Source organism: Petromyzon marinus, chromosome 28 (genome assembly GCF_048934315.1).
Source record: "Petromyzon marinus isolate PM22_M1 ecotype Great Lakes invasive population chromosome 28, UKy_Petmar_22M1.pri1.0, whole genome shotgun sequence".
Classification (NCBI taxonomy): domain Eukaryota; kingdom Metazoa; phylum Chordata; class Hyperoartia; order Petromyzontiformes; family Petromyzontidae; genus Petromyzon; species Petromyzon marinus.
In genome coordinates, this window is record NC_133694.1 from 1,378,927 (window position 1) to 1,405,912 (window position 26,986).

General features: G+C 53.8%; 1 protein-coding gene across 8 annotated transcripts in view; it reads left to right on the forward strand.

Moving 5' to 3' along the window:
* LOC116946856 (rap1 GTPase-activating protein 1-like) overlaps positions 1-26,986 on the forward strand; it is a 79,126-nt gene that overhangs the window by 25,583 nt on the left and 26,557 nt on the right. For 4 of the 8 annotated variants that reach the window (XM_032962075.2, XM_032962071.2, XM_032962072.2 and 1 more), the window contains 2 exons: positions 19,489-19,582; positions 26,157-26,195. In XM_032962075.2, the coding sequence (XP_032817966.2) occupies positions 19,508-19,582; positions 26,157-26,195 (114 nt within the window). In that variant the 5' untranslated portion in view covers positions 19,489-19,507. Of the gene's footprint in view, positions 1-806; positions 960-10,978; positions 11,092-19,488; positions 19,583-26,156; positions 26,196-26,986 lie in introns of those variants that run through there. The other 4 variants (XM_032962070.2, XM_076070234.1, XM_076070235.1 and 1 more) reach the window with 4 other exon arrangements.

Below are 26,986 nucleotides of genomic sequence, written 5' to 3' on the forward strand. Positions count from 1 at the left end.
TGCAACCGCCTGGCAGAGCGCGGAGGCGTCACGCGCGTCGTTGAGGACGACGCATCACGCCGTCGTCTGCGTAAGCCGAGAGCTTGATGACCGCGTTCCCGGGTCCCGGGACCTTGAGGCCAGACAGATTTCGTCTCAGGTGGCGTAGCAGTGGCTCAATGGACAGGGTGTACAGCAGCCCCGAGAGGGGGCAGCCCTGTCTGACGATAGAGGGGGAGAGAGAGCGAGGGGGGGGTAGAGAGAGGGAGGGAGAGATAATCGAGCACTCGGCGCTCGGCACGCAGCGTCTGCCCGCGTCTATTTTTAAATCTCCTCCTCCACCAGGAGCCGCGCCCGAGACCTTCTCCCTGCCCCCTCCCCTCCCGGCCTCCTCGCACACTCGGCACTGCCGCTGGCGAGAGGGGTCGGCAGCATCACCATCTACACTCCCATCACCACCTACCATTATAGCCATCGTCATCATCATCATCATTCCCCATCATACTCCCATCGTCGTCGTCATCGGAGCTGTCACCTTGCCTCGTGTGGAGCACGCACGCACACACGCACACACACGCACAGACGCACACACACACACGCAAACGCACACACGCACACACACGCACAGACGCACACACACACACGCACACACAAACGCACACACGCACACATAAACACACACACGCACACGCACACACGCACACACAAACGCACACACGCACACATAAACGCACACACGCACGCACACACACACACGCACGCACACACGCACATCTGTTGCCGGACGCATAGAGAAAGAGAGCGGGGTTGTGGCGGGGTGGCGATAGAGACGGAGAGAGGAGACGAGGGCGGGGGGGGCCACACGGACACATGGACAGCGCGACGTCTCTGCAGGGGGAGAGCGGCTCGCGGGGGGCCCTGGTGCAGGGAGCGCGCCCCCCTCAGCGTCGCGTGCGCAGGGCGCGCACGGTGCTGGGCACGTGAGTGACGATGATGCTGATGATGATGTTGATGATGATGCTGATGATGATGTTGATGATGCTGCTGCTTATTATGACGATGCTGATAATCCTGATGATGATGCTGATGATTATACTGATGATCCTGATGATCTTGATGATGCTGATGATGATGTTGATGATGATGCTGATGATGATGTTGATCCTGATGATGATGTTGATGATGCTGATGATGATGCGTGCATTATGCGGGTCTGGTGTGAGTGCGCGTGATGTGATGTTAGTGGGGAGAGGTGCACGTGTAGTGGTTCGCGTGTTGTGTTTCGAACTTGGCGACCCGGAATTGTTCCTAGCTCACGGCCACAACCTGTGACGATTATTCTTGACCGGTACTGAGCCTCCTCTAGATTGACTCAGCCTCAAATGAGTACCTGGTGCAGTGTGTAAACATCGCCACTAGGGAAACAAAGGCGGCCGGGCGTGGTGCTGGACACCCACCCCCTCGTGTGCTGTGCCAGCCTTCTTAAGTGCTCGCTACACAACACTTGCCTCAACAGTCTGTTAAGGCTATACGGGGGATCTTTGTCTTCGTACGATTATGATGGATGTGTGTGAGTGATGCGAGTGACGTGATTGTGAGTGAGCGTGTGTGAGTAATGTGATGTGCATCTGTGAATATGAGTGTGATGGATGTACGTTAACGTGTGTTTGTCAAAGAGGAGCGGAGAGTAGTGTCGTAGCGGTGAGCGCGCTGCGCTACGAATCCGGCGACCCGGGTTTAAGTTTCGCTCACGGCCACCACCAGTGACGATTATCTGAACCGGTCCTCAAATGAGTACCTGGTGCGGTGCTTTAAACATCGCAACTCGGGAGACAAAGACGGCCGGGCGTGGTGCTGGCCACCCAACCCCTCGTGTGCCGTTCGGGCCTTCTTACGTGCTCGCTAACAGCACTTGCCCCAACAGTCTGTTAAGGCTACACGGGGGGCCTTCGTCTTGTGTGTGATGTGAATGAGCACATTCTGTTAAGTGCTCCAGTGGGAGTCTTTGTTCAATTCGTGATTTTGATGTGTGCATGCGTGTGATGTTAGTTTGTGTCTTTGTATTTGACGGGTGTGTGATTTTGGGGACTAGTTAGTGTGATTATTTGAACCGGTCCTGGGTCTCGCCTAGGTGAACTCAGCCTCAAATGAGTGCGTGGTGCGGCAGACATTGGCGACCGGGCGTGGTGCTCGCCCCTCGTGTGCCGAGCCGGCCTTCATATGTGCTCGCTAACAGCACTTACCCCAACATTCCGTTGAGGCTATACGGGGCATCTTTGTCTTGTGGGGGAGGGGGGGGGGTGCTGTGCTCCATGGCCGGCAGCAGAGGCCAGTGCAGACCCCCCCCACCGACCTTCGCCTTCCCGTACAGACCGGCGTGGTGAAGTATGGCCAAACCACCCCGACGAAACCCGCACGGCGTGTGAGAGACCCTTAATCCAGCAGTCGATGTAGGTGTATACATATACGTGTGTAGTGTGTGCTTATATACCCATGTATATATACCCATGTTTTATATGTATGTGATTGCGCGCATTGGCGGCTCAGTAATTAGGTTTAGAAGGGTGCGGGGTGTCTGGGCCCGTGCATGTCCCGGCCTCGTGTTACATTGATGGATGCGCGCTGATAACTCAAGTTGCACTAAAGTCGCAAAGGCAGAGATCACCCGTATAGCCTTGACAGCCTGTAGGGGCAAGTGCTGTTAGCGAGTATCACCTATGAAGGCCTATAACGGCGCACGAGAGTTTGTCGGTGGCCAGCACCACGCCCGACCGCCTTTGTCTCCATGGTGACGATGTTTACACACCGCACCAGGTACTAATTTCAGGCTTAGTCGACCTAGGGGAGGCCCAGGATCGGTTCAGATAATCGTCGCTAACTGCACCACGGTCGCTCCGCAGTAAAGGACGAAGATAAAGACACGGGCAGGACAAGCAAACAAAGGGTCCCCCTATAACCTACATGGGCTCCTGAGGCAAGTGCTGTAAGCGAACGCCTTCGCAGGCCCAGGAGAATGGAGTCCGGAACAAAAATGTGGACTCCACCTCTTCCATCTGTATGGGGATCGAGTGATTACCCTCGCACGCGTGGGGTTTGTCCGGGTGCTTTTGTTTCCTCTCAACATGTACAGTGAGGGAAACAAGTATTTGATCGCCTGCTGATTTTGTACGTTTGCCCACTGACAAATAAATGATCAGTCTAATATTTTAATGGTAGGTTTATTTGAACAGTGAGAGACAGAATAACAACAAAAAATCCAGAAAAACGCATGTCAAAAATGTTATAAATTGATTTGCATTTTAATGAGGGAAATAAGTATTTGACCCCTCTGCAAAACATGACTTAGTACTTGGTGGCAAAACCCTTGTTGGCAATCACAGAGGTCAGACGTTTCTTGTAGTTGGCCACCAGGTTTGCACACATCTCAGGAGGGATTTTGTCCCACTCCTCTTTGCAGATCTTCTCCAAGTCATTAAAGTTTCGAGGCTGACGTTTGGCAACTCGAACCTTCAGCTCCCTCCACAGATTTTCTATGGGATTAAGGTCTGGACCTTAATGTGCTTCTTCTTGAGCCACTCCTTTGTTGCCTTGGCCGAGTGTTTTGGGTCATTGTCATGCTGGAATACCCATCCACGACCCATTTTCAATGCCCTGGCTGAGGGAAGGAGGTTCTCACCCAAGATTTGACGGTATATGGCCCCGTCCATCGTCCCGTTGATGCGGTGAAGTTGTCCTGTCCCCTTAGCAGAAAAACACCCCCAAAGCATAATGTTTCCACCTCCATGTTTGACGGTGGGGATGGTGTTCTTGGGGTCATAGGCAGCATTCCTCCTCCTCCAAACACGGCGAGTTGAGTTGATGCCAAAGAGCTCCATTTTGGTCTCATCTGACCACAACACTTTCACCCAGTTGTCCTCTGAATCATTCAGATGTTCATTGGCAAACTTCAGACGGGCATGTATATGTGCTTTCTTGAGCAGGGGGACCTTGCGGGCACTGCAGGATTTCAGTCCTTCACGGCGTAGTGTGTTACCAATTGTTTTCTTGGTGACTATGGTCCCAGCTGCCTTGAGATCATTGACAAGATCCTCCCATGTAGTTCTGGGCTGATTCCTCACCGTTCTCATGATCATTGCAACTCCACGAGGTGAGATCTTGCATGGAGCCCTAGGCCGAGTGAAATTGACAGTTCTTTTGTGTTTCTTCCATTTGCGAATAATCGCACCAACTGTTGTCACCTTCTCACCAAGCTGCTGGGCAATGGTCTTGTAGCACATTCCAGCCTTGTGTAGGTCTACAATCTTGTCCCTGACATCCTTGCAGAGTTCTTTGGTCGTGGCCATGGTGGAGAGTTTGGAATCTGATTGATTGATTGCGTCTGGCTCCCAGGTGTCCTTTATACACGTAACAAGTTGAGATTAGGAGCACTCCCTTTATGTGTGCTCCTAATCTCAGCTCGTTACCTGTATAAAAGACACCTGGGAGCCAGAAATCTTTCCGATTGAGAGGGGGTCAAATACTTATTTCCCTCATTAAAATGCAAATAAATTTATAACATTTTTGACATGCGTTTTTATGGATTTTGTTGTTGTTATTCTGTCTCTCACTGTTCAAATAAACCTACCATTAAAATTATAGACTGATAATTTCTTTGTCAGTGGGCAAACGTACAAAATCAGCAGGGGATCAAATACTTTTTTCCCTCACTGTATACACATACCCTTTCATTGAATTGGCAGACAACACCGGACTTTAGATAGCGGACCGCAGAGCGAGGGCAATTGTTGGGAACGCCGGCTCCTAGGCGGCTCCTAGCCGGCTCCTAGGCGGCTCCTAGGCGGCTCCTCGCCGGCTTCTATCCGGCTCCTCGCCGGCTCCTAGGCGGCTCCTCGCCGGCTCCTAGCCGGCTCCTAGGCGGCTCCTCGCCGGCTTCTAGCCGGCTCCTAGCAGGCTCCTAGGCGGCTCCTCGCCGGCTCCTAGCCGGCTCCTAGGCGGCTCCTATCCGGCTCCTAGCCGGCTCCTAGGCGGCTCCTAGGCGGCTCCTCGCCGGCTTCTAGCCGGCTCCTCGCCGGCTCCTAGGCGGCTCCTCGCCGGCTCCTAGCCGGCTCCTCGCCGGCTCCTAGACGGCTCCTCGCCGGCTTCTAGCCGGCTCCTCGCCGGCTCCTAGGCGGCTCCTCGCCGGCTTCTAGCCGGCTCCTAGCCGGCTCCTAGGCGGCTCCTCGCCGGCTCCTAGCCGGCTCCTAGGCGGCTCCTATCCGGCTCCTAGCCGGCTCTTAGGCGGCTCCTAGGCGGCTCCTCGCCGGCTCCTAGCCGGCTCCTAGGCGGCTCCTAGCCGGCTCCTAGGCGGCTCCTAGGCGCGTGGCTGCTGCTGCCTTTCCGCTCGTGACTGTGGTTCCTCCTCCCTGACGCCTCCTCTGAGTCGTCCTCCCTCTCTCTCTGAGTCGTCCTCTCTCTGAGTCGTCCTCTCTCTCTGAGTCGTCCTCTCTCTCTGAGTCGTCCTCTCTCTCTGAGTCGTCCTCTCTCTCTGAGTCGTCCTCTCTCTCTGAGTCGTCCTCTCTCTCTGAGTCGTCCTCTCTCTCTGAGTCGTCCTCTCTCTCTGAGTCGTCCTCCCTCTCTCTCTGAGTCGTCCTCCCTCTCTCTCTGAGTCGTCTTCATCTCTCTCTCTGAGTCGTCCTCTCTCCGAGTCGTCCTCTCTCTCTGAGTCGTCCTCTCTCTCTCTCTGAGTCGTCTTCATCTCTCTCTGAGTCGTCCTCTCTCCGAGTCGTCTTCATCTCTCTGAGTCGTTCTCTCTCTCTCTCTCTCTGAGTCGTCTTCTCTCTTTGAGTCGTCTTCATTTCTCTCTCTCTGAGTCGTCCTCGCTCTCTCTCTGAGTCATTCTCTCTCCCTCTCTCTCTGTGTCGTCATCGTCTCTCTCTCTGAGTCGTCCTCTCTCTCTCTCACTAAGTCGTCCTCCCTCTCTATGAGATCGAAAGAACACTGCACGTTCTCAGTTGACATCGTTATCATTAAGGCAGGGACGGAACACGCGACAGTGGTGTGGCAAGGACCACGTCCGCCCGGCCGCCTTTGTCTCCCCCCAATGCTGATGTTTGCACAACGCAACCTGGGACTCCTTCGAGGCCTAGCCTACCCACGTGGGAGGGCACGGACTGGTTCAGGGATCTCTCGCCACCGATGTCGAACTCTGGTGGTCGCCGGGATGCGTAGAGCGGCGCGTTCACTTACGACACTGCCGCTCCCCAAACACGCGCATGAGCACACACACACGTGCAAACACACGTGCACACACACACGTGCACACACACACGTGCACGCGCACCCCCCCCCCCCCCCCCCCCAGCTGTAAGAATGACATCGAAAAACTACCGACAGCTGTTTAATAAACCACTGTGCCAGCGGTAGATGGATCGTTTGAGCATACCTCACCACGCCGGTTAATGCGAATTATAAGAAGGGCCTGGACTGGGAGTCGAACTTCAGAGAGCCGAGACTGGCGAGCCACGGTCTTCACCAGGCGCTGGCAAGGAATGAGAAACTCGCGCTCAACCAAACGCTGTTCACATTCCCTCCCACGACGTCTCGGGAAATATGCCACGGATCTCATCGACGAATCGCCCCTCTCGTCTCGTTGCATGAAGGCCGCGGCCAACACCAGCGGCGAGTGATGTCGGAAGCGCTGCTCCGCACGAACGTAACATTGACGACTCACTCGACTGGTGACCAACACTCGTCACTGTGGACTCGCGTACGGATGGTTGAATGGGTACTGAAAACCCCCCAATTCCGTAACATAACACCGTGCGCGCTTGTTCATGTGTGCTGTATACAGCAGCGTGTGTTCACGTGTGTGCTCACGGCCAACACCAGTATCTGGTGCGGTGTGTCAACATCGCCACTGGGGAGACAAAGGCGGCCCGGGGTGGTATCGGCCACCATCCCACCATTGTGTACCGTTCCGGGCTTCGCAGGTCCGACTCGCGCTGTCATGGACCAGCCCAATGTCACCGCCAGTGCCGCACAGGGACAGCTGCCACCGGGGGGGGTGGGGGGTGCTCCTTGCAAATGTGCGGATGAGATCGGGATGCGAGGTAAAAACTCGCTTTGGGATAGAGGGAGGGTGCCTGCGTCAACAAAGATAAAAGATCCCCCGTATAGCCTTAATAGACTGTAGGGGCAAGTGCTGTTAGCGAGCACCTATGAAGGCCGGAACGGTACACGAGGGGGTGGGTGGCCAGCACCACGCCCGACCGCCTTTGTCTCCCTAGTGGCAATGTTTACACACCGCACCAGGTACTCATTTGAGGCTGAGTCAACCTAGGGGAGGCCCGGGACCGGTTCAGATAATCGTCACTGGTGTTGGCCGTGAGCGGGAATCGAACCCGGGTCACCAGGTTCATAGCGCAGCGCGCTAACCGCTACACTACCGCTCCCCACTACCTGCGTCAACACGCGTCAACACACACACACGCGTCAACACACACACACGCGTCAACACACACACACGTCAACACACACACACAAGCGTCAACACACACACACACGTCAACACACACACACACACGTCAACACACACACACACACGTCAACACACACACGCGTCAACACACACACACACAAGCGTCAACACACACACACGTCAACACACACACACACGCGTCAACACACACACACACGTCAACACACACACACACACGTCAACACACACACGTCAACACACACACACACACACACGTCAACACACACACACGTCAACACACACACACGTCAACACACACACACACGTCAACACACACACACATGTCAACACACACACGCGTCAACACACACACACACAAGCGTCAACACACACACACGTCAACACACACACACACACGCGTCAACACACACACGTCAACACACACACACACGTCAACACACACACGTCAACACACACACACACACGTCAACACACACACACGTCAACACACACACACACACACGTCAACACACACACACGTCAACACACACACACACACACGTCAACACACACACACACGTCAACACACACACGTCAACACACACACACACACGTCAACACACACACGTCAACACACACACACACACACGCACACGTCAACACACACACACACACGTCAACACACACACACACACGTCAACACACACACACACGTCAACACACACACACGTCAACACACACACACACGTCAACACACACACACACACACACGTCAACACACACACACGCGTCAACACACACACACACGTCAACACACACACGTCAACACACACACACACACGTCAACACACACACACGTCAACACACACACACACACGTCAACACACACACACGTCAACACACACACACACACGTCAACACACACACACACGTCAACACACACACGTCAACACACACACGTCAACACACACACACACACACGCACACGTCAACACACACACACACGTCAACACACACACACACACGTCAACACACACACACACACGTCAACACACACACGTCAACACACACACACACACACACGTCAACACACACACACGTCAACACACACACACACACACGTCAACACACACACACGTCAACACACACACACGCGTCAACACACACACACACGTCAACACACACACGTCAACACACACACACACACACACGTCAACACACACACACACACACGCACACGTCAACACACACACGTCAACACACACACACACGTCAACACACACACGTCAACACACACACACGTCAACACACACACACACGTCAACACACACACACACACGTCAACACACACACACGCGTCAACACACACACACACGTCAACACACACACGTCAACACACACACACACACGTCAACACACACACACACACGTCAACACACACACGCGTCAACACACACACACGTCAACACACACACACGTCAACACACACACACACGTCAACACACACACGTCAACACACACACACGTCAACACACACACACACGTCAACACACACACACACACACGTCAACACACACACACGCGTCAACACACACACACACGTCAACACACACACGTCAACACACACACACACACACGTCAACACACACACACACACGTCAACACACACACACGTCAACACACACACACGCGTCAACACACACACACACGTCAACACACACACGTCAACACACACACACACACGTCAACACACACACACACACACGTCAACACACACACGTCAACACACACACACACGTCAACACACACACGTCAACACACACACACGTCAACACACACACACACGTCAACACACACACACACACGTCAACACACACACACGCGTCAACACACACACACACGTCAACACACACACGTCAACACACACACACACACGTCAACACACACACACACACGTCAACACACACACGCGTCAACACACACACACGTCAACACACACACACGTCAACACACACACACACGTCAACACACACACGTCAACACACACACACGTCAACACACACACACACGTCAACACACACACACACACACACGTCAACACACACACACGCGTCAACACACACACACACGTCAACACACACACGTCAACACACACACACGTCAACACACACACGCGTCAACACACACGTGCGGCGTCATCATCGCCATCCTCGTCTATCCCGAACTCTGACCCGAACCCCCCCTAGTCCTGTATCGAACCCTAACCCCAATGCCCCCCCCCCCCCGCAATTACCCAATAGCCCCCCCACCCATCCCCCCCACTTCCAGCTCTCCCCCCGCCCTTCTCCATCAACCAATTATCCCCCACTCCGAGTCACCTCCCCCCGCCCCCTCCCTCCTCCCCTCGCCCCGTTACCCCCCCCCCACCACCACCGGTCCCTCTCCATCACCCAATAGCCCCCCCCCGCCCCGCCCCCCGCCCCCCCCCCCCTCCCTGCCCGTGATAGATGGCGTGGCAAACTCGTGGGAATCACCCCTCGATTATAGAAATCTGCGGCAGCCTCCCGTGGGATGCTCTGGGCAGCATCGGCAAGAAGAAGAAGGCGGAGAGCCAGAGCGGAATTCAGTCAAGGGGGGAGGGGGGAGGGGGGTGGTGGGGGCCACCGTGAGCCACCGCGGCACCCCCCCCCCCGTCGTGCCTGCGGTGTCGTCCGGGAAGGGAACGGGGAGGGCGCGGAGGGGCGGGGGTGATGTGGATGGGGTTGATGGATCGCGCAGAGATCGCGCACAGCTCGGGGAGGTCTTCTGTGTCTGGCAGTGCAGTACAGAAAGTGGGAGAGGGAGTTGTGGTGGCCTTCCCCGCACCTCCGATTAGCACTGGTTGTCTACGTACGGTGCGAAAGAAGTTCAGCATACGTACGCCTGTATAGGTGACAGGACGGGAAGTAGGAGACGCTTTGTTTGTTGCTAGCAGTACAGCAAGTAGGCTATTGAGCCGTGTGCGTCGTAGGAGATGCTTCGCGAGTCACCGCTCTGGGCATTCCGGATCGTCACCCCCCCCCCCCCTCGACCCCCAGCGCCTCCCACACGGAGCCAGCGAGGGCGACTCTTCCCATCACTCACGGCACTGGGCGAGCAGCCCTCCAGCCAAAGCGACTGCAGCGGCGGCAGCCGGAGATCGAATGGGTGACCTCTGAAATGCCAGTCCACTGTGTGTGTTGAACTTCTTTCGCGCTCTACATATATAGCCAACAGCGCTAATGGGAGGTGCGGGGGAAGGATCAACAACCAAATAAACACAAAAATCTGTTCCTAAAGCAATGACTTTTCAATGTAGATGATTGAAAAGTGCAGCACGGCTTCAGTGGCTTCCTAATAAGCCGGGAACAGCAACGATGTGCTTGCGTGTCTATTCATAGCGCGCAGTTCAATTCCTACGCTTAATCATCGCGTGCCTGTCATTCAGCATGGGTAGCTGTGGTGTCCGTGCCGCAGTGTGGGCTGTCTGGAGTTCCAGCACCACAGCAGCAGCAGCAGCAAGGGTTGGTGGGTCGCGCACAGATGTTGTTGTGAAACTCTCTCTCTCTTTCTCTCTTCCCGTGGGCGGGCGTTTAAAGAGGAGAGCCCCGTACCCCTGACTCCGCAGGATGAGGTGGGTACGTATGCATGCTGGTGAACTTCTTTCGCGCTGTACGTAGCCAGTCGTGCTCGTCGGAGGCGCGGGAGAAGGTCAACAAACTAAACACTAAAAATCCGTTCTAAAGAAATGAGTTTTCAGTCTAGATGATTGGAAAGTGCACGGCTAAATTTCGATTTAAAGCTTTCGTGACTGCAAGGATTCATCTTCTTTGGTTCTTTCGGTAAAGTCACGTAGAATGAGAATAAAATAATAAATTGATAAAATAACACAATAAAATTCTCACGACGTTTCGGCCACAACACAAGCGGCCTTCATCACGTTCGCTCCAGCGCTGTCCTCCAGACAGTCTCGTCCCTTCACCTGATGAAGGCCGCTTGTGTTGTGGCCGACACGTCGTGAGAATTTTATTGTGTTATTTTATCAATGTATTATTTTATTCTCAGTCTACGTGACTTTACCGAAAGAACCAAAGAAGAAGTGCACGGCTCCAGTGACTTCCTAATGTCGGAAGGAAGAGCGTTCCAGACGGCCGCAGAAGCGCGTCTGAAAACGCGCGATGCGGTGACCGTTTTTGTTCGATGGTTAGCCAAACGCCGATGTTGTGAGGATGACCGGAATTCGCGCGATGGTTGAAGCTCCTTGACGAGACCAGCAAGCTTGCTGTGTCGTCATTCATTTGTGGAAACAACTGTGGACTCCTCCACCCCGTTCGTCTGTATGGGATCGAGTGTTTCTCACTCGCACAGCGTGGGTCCCGGGTGCTCCGGTTTCCTCCCATGCACATGTGAGCACTCGTTAATTGACCGAGAAACACCTTTATATGTAGAGGACCGCAGAGTGTTGGTAAGCGCCGTCTGCTCGCCGCATGGCTGCTGCTGTGCGTTCTCCGCTCTCTCTCTCTCTCTGAGTTGTCGCGCTGGAGCGATGCAACTCGTCTCTTTACAACTGCTTTTTAGTTTGTGTCCTTCCTCCGCACCTCCTCGCTACGTACGGTGCGAAAGAAGTTCAACATGCATATACATAGTCCTCCTCTCCGTATCCCTCCGCGAGAGCGAGTAGCGTATGCTGTGCAAGTTGGAACTATTTTTATCATCATAATCATCGCTGCTGTTGCTGTGCTCTTAGCTCTAAGCCGCACAGACAGATGTTGGGGAGGGGGCACAGACTGGGGATGGGGGGTAGGGGTTAAATGAGTTTTATTTGGGGATTGAGGGGAGCGGGGGAGCGGGGAGGGTTTGGGAGATAGAGCACGAAGTCACAGCAGCGACACCGGCAGGATCAGTAGCAGCAGAATTGGCAGAAGCGGTGCGATAGAGCCCACAAAGGGGCTACGGATTCAAGTGGTGCCATGTTGTCATCATCACACCACCACCACCACCAGAACCACCTTCATTCGGCGTGCACCAACGACCCACCATCAACAGCCAAGCTACAGAGCCCGAATGGGTAAAGAGCTCCTCCCATCGTGACCGCATAACTATAAGGGTCATTGTCCGAAACGTCGCCTACGAGGAACGTGTCGAGTTGTTTGTGCCCCACTGCCAAGACAACAACAACAACAGCAGTATCACGGAATGATTGTAGCTTGCTCCCACTAATCGACAAAGTGTTATTATTGTTGTTGTTATGAAGTGTAGCGGCCTCTAGCGGCAGCGCGAGACCCGTGACGCCGGGCGTCTCGAGTCCCACGGAGCCGCCGCGACTCGCTGCCTCACCGCGGCCACGGCGAGGTGGTGGTGGGGGGGGGTAGTGGCGATTAGAGGGGGGGTGGGGGGGGGGCTGCGTGAGTGCGGGAGGAGAGAGGGGAGGGGGCGTGATCGTGGTGGTGGTGGTTGTGTGGTTGTTTCATTCTAAACGACTTCACTCCCATGACGAGGGGTGACCACCCTGTCCTAGCTCTAGGCTCGCTCCTCACTCTTCATCTCCACCTCCTCCCTCTCTCCCCCCTCCTCTTTCCCTGCCATACTACCCTCCCTCTCTCCTCCCTCTCTCCTCCCTCTCTCTCCGCGCTCTCTCTGCTCTCTCTCATCTCCCATCGCATCGACTTGTTCCTTCCCACCCTCTTCATTCTCTCTCATGTCCCTCTCCTCTGCCTCTCCTATCCCTTTCTCCTCCCTCTCACGTCTCTCCCACCACGTCCCTCGTCATCATCTGCCCCATTCTGTCGGCTCGGTAGCGACTGCGTGACCGCTCCAACCTCCTGCGTGGCCCCCGGTGCCTCGAGTCGGTGCCACCGCTTCGCTCCGTCCCAATTGCTTCTCTTCTCCGCCTCTCGCCACTGCGTCGGCGTCCCCTGGTTCTGTCTCCATCACCCTTCCTCCCATTCCCTTCGTTCCACTAGTATGTTCTCGTCCCGACGCCACGTGCCGCACCCTGTCCCGGGTTCATTCACGTACCGTGCCACTGACTACGCTGCAGTCTTCCCTTCTTGGCTTCATTTCATACCATCATGCCTCAGTCCCCGTGGTCTGGATTACTCAGAGACTCCTTCTTCTTGAACAGCTCACAAGGTCTTTAGAAATACCTCGAATAGCCCAATGTATCAGAATCAGAATACGTATATTCACTGGAGGAATCTGATGAGCTATAAAGCTCTTAATAAAGAATTAAAGCTTTCGTGACTGCATAAATGACTTATTGTTTTTTTCGGTAAAGTCACGTATGTAGAAATACCATAAATGTATATATTTATTTTAATATAATTTTATGGTATTTCTACATACGTGACTTTACCGAAAAAAAAACAATGCGTGTAAAGCTCTTGTTCACAGATGTCCAATAGGGGCGGGTCAGAAAGTTACAACAACAAATAATATAAAAACACAATAGGAGCACAAAGTATAGGAAAGATAAACCAATCACTTGACAAATATATACTAATAAAACTGAACAGTTTTTTTGTTGTTGTATATTAGCAGGTAAGGCCCACTGAGCAAAGTGGCTCATCATATGGAAATGTATCGCAGCAACATAATAATGTTTAGCAGAGTTCAGGCGAACTGACTGGGCCAGCGAGCGACTTGGAATCTCTGGAATGATGTCGCGATATAGATGCAGATTTATTCTTGTAAATGGTATTACTCAGGTCACTCTTGCAAACTCGATCTAGGCGGGTAGCGGTGGTGGCCACGCTGCTGCACGTGGACGCCTCTAACCCAGCACCGTGTGGAGGCAACAGCGAGGAGGTCGTGGAGCACGCACAGATGTTGCGAACCTCCCTTCCCGTGGGTGGGAGTCGAGGAGGGTCCGCTACCCTGGCCCGCCAGGAGGCAGCGGCACGGCAAAGTTGCGGACCAATCTCCATCTCTCCCTTCTGTATGAGCGGTGTCCCCGTCTGAAGAAGCGAGCCAGTTGCTTGGCTCATGCGTCCTCAGTACCCCCCTCTCTCAGTCGTGTTTGCAGAGTCACCGTTAATACTTTGGCCAGCACTTAACACTCTCACGCCTCCACTCGCTCTCAGCGACGTAAATACCCCTCTTTCCTGCCTCCATCTCTCCTCCCTCCCTCTCCCCTATCTCTCATCTATCTCCTCTCTCCCCCTTCCCTCGTACCCCTCTCTCTACTCATGTGCGCCCCCCAAGTCTCTTAATTCGTATCTCATATAATCTTTCCCTTCACTCTCTCCTCTCTCTGTCGTTCTCCGTTCTCGTTTCTCAAGTCTCTCTCTTGTGACACCCATAACTCCCCCCCCCTCTGCCCCAAGCTCTATCCCCTTGAACCCCCATCTCGACTCTACCTCCCCACGGCTTTCTCCCTCCTCGTGCAGTCCTCATCGCGGCTTCAAGAGCCGCGCGTTGCCATGGAGTGGGGGTTGCCGGGGAGACTCCTCCACGGGGAGAAGAGGGTGTGAGTGTAGGTGTGTGTGTGTAGGTGTGTGAGTGTAGGTGTGTGAGTGTAGGTGTGTGTGTGTAGGTGTGTGTGTAGGTGTGTGTGTGGAGGTGTGTGTGTGTAGGTGTGTGTGTGTGAGTAGGTGTGTGTGTGTGTGTAGGTGGTCTGTCGCTCCGCACTAAGCTTCAGGTCTTCTCGGCCACGGTCATTCCCTCCCTTCTCTACGCTTGCGAAACGTGGACCCCCCTAATGGAACATCTTCGCCAGTTGGAAACATTTAGGCTGGCCTGCCTACAATCCATCCTGGGTTTAACCAGACTGGATTGTGTGAGGAGCTCACAAATCCTTGAAAGATCTGGGCAAGGTCCCATCGGTGAGCTCCTCCGGCAGGCAAGGCTGCGTTGGCTGGGTAATGTAGCCCGCATGCCCAGCCACCGCATGACGAAACAGCTTTTGTTCGGCCGGATCGAGGGGCCTAAGCGGGCACGGCACGGGCTAGAGAAGAGATGGAGTGATATGGTACAGGAGGACGTGGAGCTGAGTGGACTTGCCGATGACTGGTACCAGCGATGTCAAGATCGGCCTCTGTGGAGGAGGCTCGTGAAGGGCGCTACTGGGCAGTTGGAGGCAGTCGCCCTCCAACAACGAGCGGAGCGCCGGGTGGCAAAAGCACAGCAGGTTGGCACAGTAGGGGGCACAGGTGGTGCATCACCCAGTCGTCTCTGTCATCTTAGTCAGTCGACCCGTGGCACCTGGGTCTGCCCCGTGACCTCCTGCCCACGGGCGTTCGACACTTCACGTGGCCTCAAGGTGCACATGGCCTGGCACAAGCGTCGTGGTGATGTCACCGCCACTTAGTGGCGAATGGCGGTTGTTGTTGTGTGTAGGTTAGCACGCCGTGCGCTGCGCTGCGAACCTGGCGACCCGGTTCGATTCCCGCACGCGGTCAACACCACTGACGATTATTTGAACCCTTCGTGGGCCTCCCCTAGGTCGACTCAGCCTCACATGAGTACTTGGTGCGATGTGTAAACATCGCCACGGGGAAGACAAAGACGGCCGGGCGTGGTGTTGGCCACCCATTCCCTCGCGTGCCGTGCCGGCCTTCAGAGGTGCTCGCTAACAGTACTTGCCCCAACAGTCTGTTCAAGGCTATACGGGGGATCTTTGTCTTGTGTGTGTGTTTGCGTGGCTGTGTACGTATCTAGCTAGGTGCGTGCGTGCGCGTGTGCGTCTGTGGCCGGGGGGAGGAGGAAGGGGGTGGGGGTCTGAGTGGTGTTTGCTACTGGGGGCTCTGTGCGGGGTTGGGTGACACCACCCACATCAGCTCCATCAGCAGTGCCCAGGGACGCTGGGACCCGTGTGATGGTGTCGTGGTGATGGTGATGATGGTGACGATGGCGGTGGTGATGATGGTGAGTTCACGCTGGGTGGATCTGCCGCGTGTCTGGTGTCGCTGTCTCCCCGTGTCTTAGGGTTCCTCGTATTTTATTGCGTCTCGTCGTGTCTCCTCGTATCTGTTCCATTGTCTCCCCGTGCCTGTCTCCACGTATCTGTCCCCATGTCTCTGTCTCATATGTCCCCGTGTTTGCCCGTATATCTGTCCCCATCTATATCTCCGTGTCTCCCCCACGTGTCTCGACGTGGCAGCGTCCCCTTCCGCAGTGGCGGCGGCGGTCTCCTCTCGGTGCGCGTGGCGGTGGCAGTGCCACGTGGGGTGGGGGGGGCGCGTGGCGGTGGCAGTGCCACGTGGGGTGGGGGGGGGGGCGCGTGGCGGTGGCAGTGCCACGTGGGGGGGGGGGGGTGCGTGGCACCCCCCGCGCGCCACCGCTCCGCCCGAGACCGTATTGTCCGGTAAAGGCGCGGCCCCGAAACGTCTAGCTCACGCCGCTGCTAGGCTAAAGGGTCTCCGCCAAAGGGAGCTCCGCGCAACTCCTCCAGAGGGTTTATTTTTTTTATTTATTTCCAGGTACGCGCTATGAAGAAAGGCCATTGGCACGAAACGTCGCCTATTATATATTGCTTCACTGCAAGGGCACAGTGTTGTTGACGAGCGTGTTGAGTTTTCGCTCTCTATCTCAAGAGGGTATTTGGCCTACTCTTCCACGATGAGGTGGGGGGTACCCACACTTTACCCCACCGCACGCGACCCTGCCGATGGAGTAACTCCGGCGGCGTCGCCCTTCATATCGCTGGGGCAGATCTAAGAAACGTGCCGCGCCGGTTCGACTGCCGCTCCGGGAGATCCACCTCTGGATCGCAGGTTCCATGTGGTAACCATCAGGTTACTGCAACATCCCCCAGCTCTTACGTTGCTTTACGTCTGCCGTGCAAACTCGACTCGCTCACGAGTGCGTTAGTGGGCGGTGCACTCTGGGGTGGGTGACCGGGGGTGCACAATGATTCATTCATGAGCGACTGTACATGTTCACGTGACTACACATCTACACGTTCACGTGACTACACATTTACACGTTCACGTGACTACACATCTACACGTTCACGTGACTACACATCTACACGATCACGTGACTACACATCTACATGTTCACGTGACTACACATCTATACGTTCACGTGACTACACATCTACACGATCACGTGACTACACATCTACACGTTCACGTGACTACACATCTACACGATCACGTGACTACACATCTACACGATCACGTGACTACACATCTACACGTTCACGTGACTACACATCTACACGATCACGTGACTACACATCTACACGTTCACGTGACTACACATCTACACGATCACGTGACTACACATCTACACGATCACGTGACTACACATCTACACGTTCACGTGACTACACAATTACACGATCACGTGACTACATAACTACACGTTCACGTGACTACACATCTACACATTCACGTGACTACACATCTACACGTTCACGTGACTACACATCTACACGATCACGTGACTACACATCTACACGTTCACGTGACTACACATCTACACGTTCACGTGACTACACATCTACACGATCACGTGACTACACATATACACGATCACGTGACTACACATCTACACGTTCACGTGACTACACATTTACACGTTCACGTGACTACACGTTTACACGTTCACGTGACTACACATCTACACGTTCACGTGACTACACATCTACACGATCACGTGACTACACATCTACACGATCACGTGACTACACATCTACACGTTCACGTGACTACATATCTACACGTTCACGTGACTACATATCTACACGTTCACGTGACTACATATCTACACGTTCACGTGACTACACATCTACACGATCACGTGACTACACATCTACACGATCACGTGACTACACATCTACACGATCACGTGACTACACATCTACACGTTCACGTGACTACACATCTACACGTTCACGTGACTACACATCTACACGATCACGTGACTACATAACTACACGTTCACGTGACTACACATCTACACGTTCACGTGACTACACATCTACACGATCACGTGACTACATATCTACACGTTCACGTGACTACACATCTACACGTTCACGTGACTACACATCTACACGTTCACGTGACTACATAACTACACGTTCACATACCTGTCGATCCATGCGGCGTGCAGCCGTTTTAACACGGCAACAATTGTTTTTGTATCTATTTGTTTGTGTTTGAACCTTGTGATGGAACTTTGTAGGATGAACGTTGAGATTTATAAGGGCACGGTGGTGACCAATTAGGTATGTAATAAGGTAGGCACTGATACCGGGTTGACAGGTATGTGTGTGTGTCTACATGTGAACATGTCTACATGTGGAGCAATAGAAGGCACTTGTCAGCGTTTATGCATCAACTCTGTCCGTTTGTCTTCCCATCTGTCACGTGGAGGCACGGTATCTCTTGTAGCGACGAACCAATATACTCAAAGGAACTTTAGTGTAAAGGTTCCTTTGCTGTTGGAGTTGGTGTATCCTTTAGTAGTGTTGGTTATGGTGGTGGCGACAGTTGTGGTGGTTTGGGTGGTGGTTGTGATGGAGGAGGCTCGTGAAGGACGCCACTGGGCAGTTGGAGGCAGTCGCCCTCCAACAACAACGGAGGGCGGAGGAGCGACGCTCACAACAACGAGCGGAGCGCCGGGTGGCTAAAGCGCAGCAAGTTGTCACAGTAGGGGGCACAGGTGGTGCATCGGCCAGTCATCTCAGTCAGTCGACCCATGGCACCTGGGTCTGTGCCGTGACCTGCCAAGGGCGTTCGACACTTCACGTGGCCTTGGCGTGCACCTAGCCTGGCACAAACGCCGTGGTGACGTCACCGTCACTTCGTGGCAAATTCGGGTATTGGTTATGGCGGTGGTTGTGGTGGTTGTTGTGATTGTGGTGGTCGTGGTGGTGGGGATGGTTGTGATGTTGGTTGTGGTGGTTGTGGTGGTTGTTGTGGTTGTTGTGATTGTGGTGGTGAGGATGGTTGTGATGTTGGTTGTGGTGGTTGTGGTGGTTGTTGTGGTTGTGATTGTGGTGGTGGGGATGGTTGTGATGTTGGTTGTGGTGGTTGTGGTGGCGAGCGGGCTGTGCGTTCTCTACCCCCCGCCCCCATGTGCAGTCGACATGAGCTGACGGAGATGGCGTCCGACCTGTGCAGCAAGGAGAACCTGGCCCCACACACAGCTCCACACACAGCTCCACCCTTCATCAAGGTCGGTGGAGTACGAGTGGTTTGTTGTGGCGGTTGGCAGTGTTGGAGTGTTTGGAGTGGTTGTGGTGGTGAGAGTGGTGAGAGTGGTGAGAGTGGTTGTGGTGGTGAGAGTGGTGAGAGTGGTTGTGGTGAGAGTGGTGAGGGTGGTTGTGGTGGTGAGAGTGGTTGTGGTGGTGAGAGTGGTTGTGGTGGTGAGTGTGGTGAGAGTGGTTGTGGAGGTGAGAGTGGTGAGAGTGGTTGTGGTGGTGAGAGTGGTTGTGGTGGTGACAGTGGTGAGAGTGGTTAAGGTGGTGAGAGTGGTTGTGGTGGTGAGAGTGGTTGAGGTGGTGAGAGTGGTTGTGGTGGTGAGAGTGGTGAGAGTGGTGAGAGTGGTTGTGGTGGTGAGAGTGGTGAGAGTGGTTGTGGTGGTTAGAGTGGTGAGAGTGGTTGTGGTGGTGAGAGTGGTTGTGGTGGTGAGAGTGGTGAGAGTGGTTGTGGTGGTGAGAGTGGTTGTGGTGGTGAGAGTGGTTGTGGTGATGAGAGTGGTGAGAGTGGTTGAGGTGGTGAGAGTGGTTGTGGTGGTGAGAGTGGTTGTGGTGGTGAGAGTGGTGAGAGTGGTTGAGGTGGTGAGAGTGGTTGTGGTGGTGAGAGTGGTGAGAGTGGTTGTGGTGGTGAGAGTGGTGAGTGTTGTGAGAGTGGTTGTGGTGGTGAGAGTGGTTGTGGTGGTGAGAGTGGTGAGAGTGTTTGGAGTGGTTGAGGTGGTGAGAGTGGTGAGAGTGGTGAGAGTGTTTGGAGTGGTTGAGGTGGTGAGAGTGGTTGTGGTGGTGAGAGTGGTGAGAGTGGTTGAGGTGGTGAGAGTGGTGAGAGTGGTTGTGGTGGTGAGAGTGGTTGTGGTGGTGAGAGTGGTGAGAGTGGTTGTGGTGGTGAGAGTGGTGAGAGTGTTTGGAGTGGTTTTGTGGTGAGAGTGGTGAGTGTGGTGAGAGTGGTTGTGGTGGTGAGAGTGGTTGTGGTGGTGAGAGTGGTGAGAGTGGTTGTGGTGGTGAGAGTGGTTGTGGTGGTGAGAGTGGTTGTGGTGGTGAGAGTGGTGAGAGTGGTTGAGGTGGTGAGAGTGGTTGTGGTGGTAAGAGTGGTGAGAGTGGTTGTGGTGGTGAGAGTGGTGAGAGTGGTGAGAGTGGTTGTGGTGGTGAGAGTGGTTGTGGTGGTGAAAGTGGTGAGAGTGGTTGTGGTGGTGAGAGTGGTTGTGGTTGTGAGAGTGGTTGTGGTGGCGAGAGTGGTGAGAGTGGTTGTGGTGGTGAGAGTGGTTGTGGTGGTGAGAGTGGCTGTGGTGGTGAGAGTGGTGAGAGTGGTGAGAGTGGTTGTGGTGGTGAGAGTGGTTGTAGTGGTGAGAGTGGTGAGAGTGGTTGTGGTGGTGAGAGTGGTTGTGGTGGTGAGAGTGGTTGTGGTGGTGAGAGTGGTTGTAGTGGTGAGAGTGGTGAGAGTGGTTGTGGTGGTGAGAGTGGTTGTAGTGGTGAGAGTGGTGAGAGTGGTTGTGGTGGTGAGAGTGGTTGTAGTGGTGAGAGTGGTTGTGGTGGTGAGAGTGGTTGTAGTGGTGAGAGTGGTGAGAGTGGTTGTGGTGGTGAGAGTGGTTGTAGTGGTGAGAGTGGTGAGAGTGTTTGGAGTGGTTATGGTGGTGAGAGTGGTGAGAGTGGTTGAGGTGGTGAGAGTGGTGAGAGTGGTGAGAGTGTTTGTGGTGGTGAGAATGGTGAGAGTGGTTGTGGTGGTGAGAGTGGTGAGAGTGGTTGTGGTTGTGAGAGTGGTTGTGGTGGTGAGAGTGGTTGTGGTGGTGAGAGTGGTTGTGGTAGTGAGAGTGGTTGTGGTGGTTGGTCTGTTCATGGCACCCAGTGTGGTTTAGGGTGACTGCGACGAGAGTATCACTCCATGAATGTCCAACGTTTCAACTAACAACCCTTCGTCAGTAACGCAACCCAACAACATTAACCCCGTAGCTGCCGCACGAGGTGCTGGTGCTGAATAACGACGCTCGGAAAACATCTCCCGCGCCCGGGAACACCACATCCAGTATACATCTGGCACGCTATACACAGCGGCTCCTCGTCACGGGCCACCTGCACCACTAATAACAGCCGCCACCTGGAAAATACTCGGGCGAAAAAAATGTCTATGATCATTTGGCACACCTCCCGATGAGTGTGGTTGGCTACGTACGGTGCCAAAGAAGTTCAACAGACGCGCGCGTACACAATGGCCGAGCCAGGATTTTCAGGTAGGGGGGGGGGGGCAACCCCTCCAGCAATTAAAAAATGATAGAGGAGTTGTTAGTAAGGAGTTGTTAGTAAGTAAGGAGTTGTTAGTAAGTAAGGAGTTGTTAGTAAGGAGTTGTTAGTGAGTAAGGAGTTGTTAGTAAGGAGTTGTTAGTGAGTAAGGAGTTGTTAGTAAGGAGTTGTTGGTAAGTAAGGAGTTGTTAGTAAGTAAGGAGTTGTTAGTGAGTAAGGAGTTGTTAGTGAGTAAGGAGTTGTTAGTAAGGAGTTGTTAGTAAGTAAGGAGTTGTTAGTGAGTAAGGAGTTGTTAGTAAGTAAGGAGTTGTTAGTAAGTAAGGAGTTGTTAGTAAGGAGTTGTTAGTAAGTAAGGAGTTGTTAGTAAGTAGTTGTTAGTAAGGAGTTGTTAGTAAGCAAGGAGTTGTTAGTAAGTAAGGAGTTGTTAGTAAGGAGTTGTTAGTAAGCAAGGAGTTGTTAGTAAGTAGTTGTTAGTAAGGAGTTGTTAGTAAGTAAGGAGTTGTTAGTAAGTGAGGAGTTGTTAGTAAGGAGTTGTTAGTAAGTAAGGAGTTGTTAGTAAGTAAGTAGTTGTTAGTAAGGAGTTGTTAGTAAGTAGGAAGTTGTTAGCAAGGAGTTGTTAGTAAGTAAGGAGTTGTTAGTAAGGAGTTGTTAGTAAGGAGTGGTCAGTAAGGAGTTGTTAGTGTGTAAGGACTAGTTAGTAAGTAAGGAGTTGTTAGAAAGCAAGGAGTTGTTAGTAAGCAAGGAGTTGTTAGTGAGTAAGGAGTTGTTAGTAAGGAGTTGTTAGTAAGTAAGGAGTTGTTAGTAAGTAAGGAGTTGTTAGTAAGGAGTTGTTAGTAAGTAAGGAGTTGTTAGTAAGTAAGGACTTGTCCCTTGCTTGTTACTCGACGCGTGTGCGGCGATGGGGCAGCCATCGATCGAGGGTCAAATTCGAACCGCGTTGTGTGATCGGCATCGCGCTCGTTGAAGGTGTTGATGCCTTCAGGGAAGTCGTGTGCTGTATACGCAACTGCGCACAATTCTGAGTCACTTATAACTGCTTTGCCGTTACTTATTGACAATTATGGACTCAGACTATTGTCCTATCATCTCACAGAGTCCCTGGCACGTAATAATATGCTAGCCAGTGGCAGTGGGGGTCGCAAAATGCCGATTTATTACTAATAAACCCCAATGATCCGATCTAAATGAGGGATTTTCGATCGGATCATTGGGGAGGGGCACGTGCCACGCCCACTGTGTGCGTACACTGCCACGGTGTGTGGGCGCTCCGTCCCGTCGCGCGAGCGTGCCGCGTGAGTCACGAGCCCAGCTGCCACTGCTGCTGCTGGGCTCGTGACTGCTGCTCTGGGCTCGTGACTGCTGCTGGGCTCGTGACTGCTGCCGGGCTCGTGACTGCTGCTGGGCTCGTGACTGCTGCTGCTGGGCTCGTGACTGCTGCCGGGCTCGTGACTGCTGCTGGGCTCGTGACTGCTGCTGCTGGGCTCGTGACTGCTACTGCTGGGCTCGTGACTGCTGCTGCTGGGCTCGTGACTGCTGCTGCTGGGCTCGTGACTGCTGCCGGGCTCGTGACTGCTGCTGGGCTCGTGACTGCTGCTGCTGGGCTCGTCACTGCTGCTGGGCTCGTGACTGCTGCTGGGCTCCTGACTGCTGCTGCTGGGCTCGTGACTGCTGCTACTGGGCTCCTGACTGCTGCTGCTGGGCTCGTGACTGCTGCTACTGGGCTCGTGACTGCTGCTGCTGGGCTCCTGACTGCTGCTGCTGGGCTCGTGACTGCTGCTACTGGGCTCGTGACTGCTGCTACTGGGCTCGTGACTGCTGCTGCTGGGCTCGGTGTTTGCGCCACGCGTCTCGCGACGCTTTCCCCGGCCCAGGAATGTCTCGGGGCTGTGGGCGCGCATGTGTGGAGGGGGGGGGTCGCACGTGTCTGGGGGGGGGTCGCACGTGTGTGTGTGTGGGGGGGGTCACACGTGTGTGTGGGGGGGGGGGGTCACACGTGTGTGTGTGTGTGCGCCTGGTGGGGAGCGGTAGTGTAGCGATTAGCGCTCCGAATCCGTCCATTCGAGTTCAATTTCCGTTCACGGCCACCAACTCCCGTGACGGTTATCTGAACCGGTCCTAGGCTTCCCCAAGGTCGACTCGGCCTCAAATGAGCATCTTGCACGGCGTGTAAACATCGCCACTGGGGAGACAAAGGCGGCCGGGCGTGGTACTGGCGACCCACCCCCTCGTGTACCGTACCGGCCTTCATAGGCGCTCGCTGACAGCACTTGCCCGTACAGTCTGTCACAGGCTCCACGGGGGATCTTTGTCTGTGTGGGGTGCGTGTGTGCACACGGATCGGGTATCTGTAGGAGGCACGCGATCTGCCGGAGATCATTCCAGCCCCGCGCCGCTGGTGCACAGGGCAGGAGCTCCACTTTCAATCCGCCGTCTCTTTATCGGCGGAGTGAAAGTGGGGGTAGGGTGGTTGCCCGGTCAGTGGGTAACGCTCCCTCCTCACAGCAGGAAAGCGCCTGGGTTCGATTCCCAGCTCTGTCGCCCTTCTGTGCGGCGTTTGTAGTCTCTCCCCAGGTTCTGCGTGGGGTTCCCTCCGGGTTCTTCACCGTTGACATCGTTAACTGAATGGTTCGGTGCGCTGCTGTGCTGTGATTGGTGGGATGAGGTCGCGTGGGTCATTGTGACAATGAAACGCATGTGCACGTGGTGTCATGACAAAAGTCTCATGGCATTGGCATATTTAATGAGATAGTCGGATTAATCTCCCTTTATGTGAGGCAAATAACAATCTCACTTTCGTTATATTAACAATGTTATCTTGTATTCATAGTTTTTTCGGTAAAGTCACGTTGAAGGGAAACAACAAAATAATAAAATATATATAAAACAATAAAAAAAATTCTCACGACGTTTCGACCATAACTCAAACGGTCGAAACGTCGTGAGAATTTTTTATTGTTTTATATATATTTTATTATTTTGTTGTTTCCCTTCAACGTGACTTTACCGAAAAAACTATGAATATGAATTACTGCAGTCACGAAAGCTTTAAATCAAAATGTTATCTTGTTTAAGAATGATTTCATTTTATAAAATGCTGCATTGTTTTTTTAGGTCTGACCAGGCGCCATCCCTTGCCTAGTTCCCCTGTCCGTTGCAAGGAAGCTCCCTGGGCTGGGCGTCCAAGCAAGAGGGGGAGGGTAGAGGTTCAGGCCTCAGGCCTTCTAGGCCTGACATGAACCACGATTGCAATGCCTCACTAATGCCTAACCGCATTGCACAAGTGAGGCAAATCAATTGCAGTGTTTAACATGCGCTATTGCGTTACATTTGAAGACAGTTAACGAAATAACAAATATCACTTAATGTTGATGTTGCACTTCACATGCAGAGCGTAGCAGGGCACCCGAGGTGGCAGCTGCCCCTGTGTGGCACGAGGTGAACACAGAGTAACAGCCTTGCAATGGGACATTCGTCTCGCAGTAGGGGGTCAAGTGGTTATTTAACTTCCCAGTTAATTAATGTGCGACTCAATTATAAAATTCGGTATTTTTTTGGGCAGGGAAAGCTGCTATAACTTAACAGCTTCATGAGTCAGCCTCGCCAAGGTTGGCACTCATCAGCAGGGCCTCGTGAAAGACCCAACGCAGAAGACTCCTCAGTTTGATCTTCCACGAAGCTCATGGTTCACCATGAACCGCATCTGCACAAACCATGGCAGTAGCTGCGAATACCTCAAAATTCAAAGCGCTCCAATAGTGATTTAAAGCTTTCGTGACTGCAGGGATTCATATTCTTGGTTCTTTCGGTAAAGTCACCACGTAGAAGGGAAACAATAAAATAATCAAAATATAAAACAATAAAATTCTCACGACGTTTCGACTGCAACACAAGCAATCATCATCAGGTGTGAAACCCACAGCAAGAAAATTTGAAATGTTCACACCTGATGATGATTGCTTTTATTATTTTATTGTTTCCCTTCTCCGTGACTTTACCGAAAGAACCAGGAATACGCTCCAATAGTGTTCGCCTGGTGAGTATCCGGAACAGACACCGTGCAACGTGTAACGACGCAACGGCCCGATCCACACATACGAGAAGGAGACATCATCGCAGCGATACACTCCACTGCTCCTGACGCGGTTATCTGTGCTTGACCACGTGAATGTGTGAAATTGTAGTCGTTGCTGCGCGTCCACATCGGGCAGCCGTTGGACGAGCAGCAACAGGAGCGGTGGGATCGGTCCTGCACGCCTCTTTATTAGCGGCGTCGGTAACGTGGCTGAGTGTGACGCGGTGTTCGCACCGTGTTTGTGATTGCAGAGCAAGAGCCCCTTCGAGACGGTGGAGAAACCCAAGAAGGTAAAATGCTCGTGACCGTACGGGCCTCGCCACGCCACTGATTGACACTCTCCCGCTGTCTCCAGATGGCTCGTCTCATCGTGACCACCGCAGAGAATCGTGTGTGGGGAGCGGTAGTGTAGGGGTCCTGCGTGTGTGGGGAGCGGTAGTGTAGTGGTCCTGTGTGTGTGGGGAGCGGTAGTGTAGTGGTCCTGTGTGTGTGGGGAGCGGTAGTGTAGGGGTCCTGCGTGTGTGGGGAGCGGTAGTGTAGGGGTCCTGCGTGTGTGGGGAGCGGTAGTGTAGGGGTCCTGCGTGTGTGGGGAGCGGTAGTGTAGTGGTCCTGTGTGTGTGGGGAGCGGTAGTGTAGGGGTCCTGCGTGTGTGGGGAGCGGTAGTGTAGGGGTCCTGCGTGTGTGGGGAGCGGTAGTGTAGTGATCCTGTGTGTGTAGGGAGCGGTAGTGTAGGGGTCCTGCGTGTGTGGGGAGCGGTAGTGTAGTGATCCTGCGTGTGTAGGGAGCGGTAGTGTAGTGGTCCTGTGTGTGTGGGGAGCGGTAGTGTAGTGGTCCTGTGTGTGTGGGGAGCGGTAGTGTAGGGGTCCTGCGTGTGTAGGGAGCGGTAGTGTAGTGGTCCTGTGTGTGTGGGGAGCGGTAGTGTAGGGGTCCTGTGTGTGTGGGGAGCGGTAGTGTAGGGGTCCTGCGTGTGTGGGGAGCGGTAGTGTAGGGGTCCTGCGTGTGTGGGGAGCGGTAGTGTAGTGGTCCTGTGTGTGTGGGGAGCGGTAGTGTAGGGGTCCTGCGTGTGTAGGGAGCGGTAGTG